Source organism: Otolemur garnettii, unplaced genomic scaffold (genome assembly GCF_000181295.1).
Source record: "Otolemur garnettii isolate 467f Iridium unplaced genomic scaffold, OtoGar3 scaffold00133, whole genome shotgun sequence".
Classification (NCBI taxonomy): domain Eukaryota; kingdom Metazoa; phylum Chordata; class Mammalia; order Primates; family Galagidae; genus Otolemur; species Otolemur garnettii.
Genome location: NW_003852528.1, coordinates 1,167,763 through 1,172,791, shown reverse-complemented (window position 1 = coordinate 1,172,791; position 5,029 = coordinate 1,167,763). Strand labels below are relative to the sequence as shown.

Genomic DNA, 5,029 nt, shown 5'->3' with positions numbered 1-5,029 from the left:
TCTGGTATATTACTGCAACAGGCTGGAGAGACGCCAGAATTCACAGCTGAAACTTTTTGCTGTTTGGGAAATGTCATTATCAGCTGTTGTAGGAGTTTGTAATTATCATTATTCTGAAAGCAACATCTACGTTCTGAGCCCTCAGCTGAACCACCTATGTGGAGCAGACCTTTGACACCTGGGATTTCTGTAACCCCCCAAATTAGTAACACTGCTGACTGAGGTTGGATTTTGAGCAGACCCCTAGACTCCGCCGGCAGGTTAAGGGACAACCTGCCACACAGCGGCATGTTGGTCCCAAGTCACACCACACACTTTGCATTCACAACTCTTTCAACCCTTACCACAAATGTCCCCCCAGGGAAGCAGGGAGGTATTGCCCCTGTTACAAATTATAACACACCCTGAACATTGGGGGCTGCTCAGAAAAAGTCAAAACTGTGGCTGTTAGATCCTGAAATGCTAGATCAAGGGTCTACCAATGTTTACTTTTTGTGGTTATGAATTAACGAAACCCACACTTTATTCATTTCCTATCATGTATGCAAACATAACAAGCTTAGGATTTCATTGGTGTCTTTTTGTACAGACATTAACATCAGACATAAAAATTGGTGTGTTACAGCAGACGGTCTAAAATCTGACATTTTAAAATACACCTCTTATGTAGAATGACATTTTATACTTAGAAGCATAGAAAACGTTTCTTACATCTAAGTTTAGAGGAGAAGACCTTCAAACTCCCCGTAAACTTTTCACCTTTCCCCCTTCATCTCTCCTGACTTCACTCTGCGGTTCTGGGGGCCCGCCTGAGGAACTCTGGGGAACAAATCAAAGTCAGCCGGAAACTTCCACTCCTTTTCACAGTGCCAGGAAGCGCCCATCAAATCACCGTAGGAGCACAGTACTCTCTCTTCTCACTCGGGGCAGCTTGTGACAGACTCATCACACGATGAAGTAAACCCATCTGTGGAGGACTCGGTCCCCTCACCCTGGACTCAGTGAGGAATGGGAGGAAATCTGCCTGCAATGCTGGTGGCATGAAACTTTCAGAAACGCGCTTATGCACAAAATCCCCGAATCCAAACCACGCAAGTCAGATGATCATCCAGATACCAAGTGCACGAGGCCACACCGTCCAGTTTTCTAGCACGTGGCAATTTAAAAGCCGTTCCAGGAGACGCAGCACAATATTTTGAGGGACGTGGGGGGCCTTGTTCTCATTGTATAGAAATAAGCTGAGTTTCAGGGCTGTTACTGGGGTTGATTCAAGTTGTACCGGTAGAAAATGGAAGTCTCAAAACTGGTTGTTCCAAGTGACCACAGTTTCTCTCATAGTAATTAAACACCTAGTTTTTATTTCCAAATCAACTGTGGGCTTACCATTTGTCTGATTCCATGGCATTCTATTTCCAATTGTCAATGGAGTAATTAGAGCATTAAAGGAGAATAAGCAACATCCTGTGCTCTGCAGACTAATAAGCATGATCCACTCACTCGGGAGTTTTCGGAAATCTGTAAGTGGGCACAGGAAGGAAGGGACACAACCTGATACTGGGTAGCTGCCCCCTGTGCCCTTCTCTGTCCACGGGGATTGCCGCCTTCCTGGCATATTTTTTCAGTGTTACAGAAAACTTGCCGAGCCAACTGGTCCAATAAAGGCTAAATCACATCACCGAAGTTCTCAGGAAGGGTCTTTGTACACCATGAGAGCACAGGTAGAGTATCAGGATTTCTGGACAAGAAAGGATGCTGAGTACGAGAGAGGCCAATGCAAACCACGCTGCAGATAAAGAGCGCTCTGGGCCGTGGTTAAAACTCAAGTGCACTTGGCTAAAGACTACAACTTCAAATTCTTTCTTGCCATTTATCCTAAAAATAAGTCATGTCTCTAGCTTACAGCACAGCCCCTGTTCCCGATGTGCCATTTGAGCTACTTTCCTGTCTTCTCTTCCCCAAGCTTCATGGAGCATCTACACTCAGCCCCTTGGTTCCCCACCTCACCTTTCCTCTCCTACTCGCAGCTCGGCTCCTTCCAGCTACTCCCTGAAACCTCACCGGCATCTTGGATTCTTCCCCATCTGAGCCACCCTGCACATCCTAGGAGTTTTACATTCTCAATATTTTATACCTTCTTCTCCATTCTATGTCTCTATTCAAAAAAGTCCATGTCCTGATTACTTCCTGTCTGTACAGAAGTAATTGGGATATGGACCTTTTAGTTGCCTTATTCAAAGAATTTGACCTCTGTCAGGACCTGTTTGAGTATACACTATGCCATACAATTTAGCCACTGTAAGTATACAATGCGGTGGCATTAACACATCCACAATGTTGTGAAACCATCACCACTACATTTCTGAATTTGTCCCGTCACCACAAACAGAAATTCTATACCCCTTAAGCATTTAAGGTCCCCATCCCTTCCCTCTCTCAGCCCCTGGTAGCCTCTAATCAGCTTTCTGTCTCTATGAATTTGTCTATTCCAGATGATTCATACAGTGGAATCATACAACGTGTGCTCCTTTGGGTCCGGCACACTTAGCATAATATTTTTAAGGTCCATCCATGTTGTAACGTGAGTCAAAATTTCATTCTTTTCTGTAGTTGACTGTCCCATTTATGTTTATCCACTGATCTGTATACACTTCTTGCCTTTTAGTTGGCCCCCTGATCTATGGTCATGTCCATTCTCCTGCTCCAATAAGCCTCAGTGGTTCTGGCCTAGCCATACAATTGAGTCCAAATTCCTCTGCCTGCTACTTGATAGAGACAAACCTCTCCCCAGGTATGAGAGCAGCTACCCAGTGGACGTTTCCCTGTACACATCCTGCTCCTACACCTTTGCCCAACTGGTTTCTTTCTCGTGGAATGTTCTCCTCCTACTTCCTCAGGCCAAAGCCCCCCTCGTCCCTCATGTAACTGCTCTAACCCCACCTGCTTCGTACCTCCTTCTAGCTTCCCGAGGCAAGTGAGTCCTCCCTTTACTAACCTTCCAGAGGACCTTGCGCTGGGCATTTAATACCCCGCACCACTGTCTTTTCTCTCTCCACTCCTCCAAGGCGAAGTTCACACCAGAGCTTCTATTGCAGTGTGGAGCATGGTGCCTCACACAGAACGGGTATCAATACGTATTTGCTCAAGCGACTGCAACCTTATCAAAAAGACTGAGAAGATGGCAGTTTCATTATGAGGCTGTATGAAGACATTTACATTTTTTAAATGAAATAAAACATCAATTATTTAGGATAAAACACAGTAACTGTGGAAGAGATACGGATCCATTTAGAGGAAATCGGGAGAGTGATGTGGTCCTCAGCTGTCTGGCAACGCTTAAGCAATAGTTACTAAACAAAATAAACTTAGTATTTTCACGTAAGACGAGAACTAACCCTATTTGAATACCACCGAGGCATGACAAGATGGGGCTGTGGAATGGGACTGAGGGGAAAGAAGAGAAATTAAGGAGGATGCGGCAGAGCCCCAGGCCTCCCCAGGAGCCCAAGATCTGCTTTCGGCCCTTTGGGGAAGTAGCTTCTGGGTCAATGTTCTGGTCAGTTCTGCTGCCAGGACTGCCCGGCAAGCCAGTAGGCGCCTTCCCTGTACAGGGACCCTGGTCCAGCTGTGCTTGGCATTTCCCGCCCAGTTTTTCTGCAGAGCGTCTGCCCGCCCTGCTGTTTCAATCTTGCCTCTACTGGGGAAATGGGCGATGGTCGGAGGAGGAGCGCCGGAGGCTAGTCCTGTGCCGCCCAGTGCCCAGTCAGGGACTCGCGCGCCACCTGGTGGCGGGAACAGGCCTCGCTTGCGGAGTCGTCTCCGGCGCAGGCCTGGACACGAGCCGCTTTGGGGTGTTTTGATCTCTCTGTTATTTGGGAGACAGGCGGGCCTGGTTTTTACTATTCCTTTCCTCATTTCATTAGTGAGGGTGGGGAAGAGGTTCTGTCGTTCTGATTCTTTTGTCATTCTTATGTGGACATCCTGTCCACGCTGTTTCGACACATTCGCCCTGGGCACGTTCCCACAGGAACTGCAGATCCTAAAATGTGCAGCGGAACCCAAACTGGGCAGCTGAACAGGTCAAGGAGGGAGAGCGACGCGAGCGAACAGGACTAGAAGTCAAGGCCGGGGACAGCGCCTCTCTTCAGTTCTATCTCTGAAGCCTCCCCAGGGCAGCATCCGCGTCTGGCCCATCCCCCAGAATAAATGCCCAGTAAGGTTCTGAGCGGATGTGACCGCTGTGCCGACTTTACATATGGGAAGACCGAAGACTATAACCCTCGAGCACCTTGTCCAAGGTCACAGAGCTGAAGGTACACGAAAATGAGGCGCTCAGGAAAGTGGGGAGTCGGCATGGAAGGCCGCGAGCCGGGTATTCGCCCCTCAGCCTGCCCGCCAGGCCCCAGCAGGCTGCGGCAGGACCCGGGACCTCCTCCCGCCCCACCCCCGCGGCGCCCGCCACTGGTTGCCACGGAGACGGGAGGTGGTGGCGCAGGCGCGCAGGGGGCGGGGAGGGCGCGCGAGGCCGGAGCAGAATGGCACTGCGCAGGCCTAGCGTCTCTGTTGCTAGGGCCGCCCCGAGCCAAAGTAAGGTTCCCGAGCCTTGGGTCGCGACGCGATCGCTCGAACCTGCTTCTCTGTGCCTGCGCTCTCTGGGCCAGCGAAGCACCCCCGACTGTCACCTCTTCCTGCTGAAGTGAAAGACTATCACCGGCCCCCGAACTTCTCTCCAGAAGAACTCCTGCAGCTCCTGGGCACCTTTGCTGGTGCCCTGACTCTTGCAGCCAGCTGCCCTTCAGAGGGCATCGGAAGAGCTTCCTGGTGGGCGAGGGAAAGAGGGAAAGTAGCCAGCCATGTCGAACGCGTAAGTGGTGGGCTCTCAGCGGTAGCTGTGGAGTGGGCTCTCAAGCGGTAGCCAGAAAGTGGCTTGCTCTGCTTCTATTCCTTTTTTCTTTTCTCCTCTTTTCCCTTCCTCCCCACTACCTTCCCCTCCTCTACTTCTTTTATACCCTTTCCCAAATTCAGATATGCC

The 5,029-nt window shown here is 49.8% G+C and overlaps 1 protein-coding gene across 1 annotated transcript in view; it reads left to right on the top strand.

The window, feature by feature from the left end:
• The first annotated feature begins 4,850 nt into the window (after nucleotides 1–4,850).
• Nucleotides 4,851–5,029, top strand: part of IQCA1 (IQ motif containing with AAA domain 1) — a 165,179-nt gene continuing 165,000 nt past the window's right edge. The window contains exon 1 of the mRNA XM_003798264.3: nucleotides 4,851–4,861. Coding sequence (XP_003798312.3) covers nucleotides 4,851–4,861 — 11 coding nt within the window. The remainder of the gene's footprint in view (nucleotides 4,862–5,029) is intronic.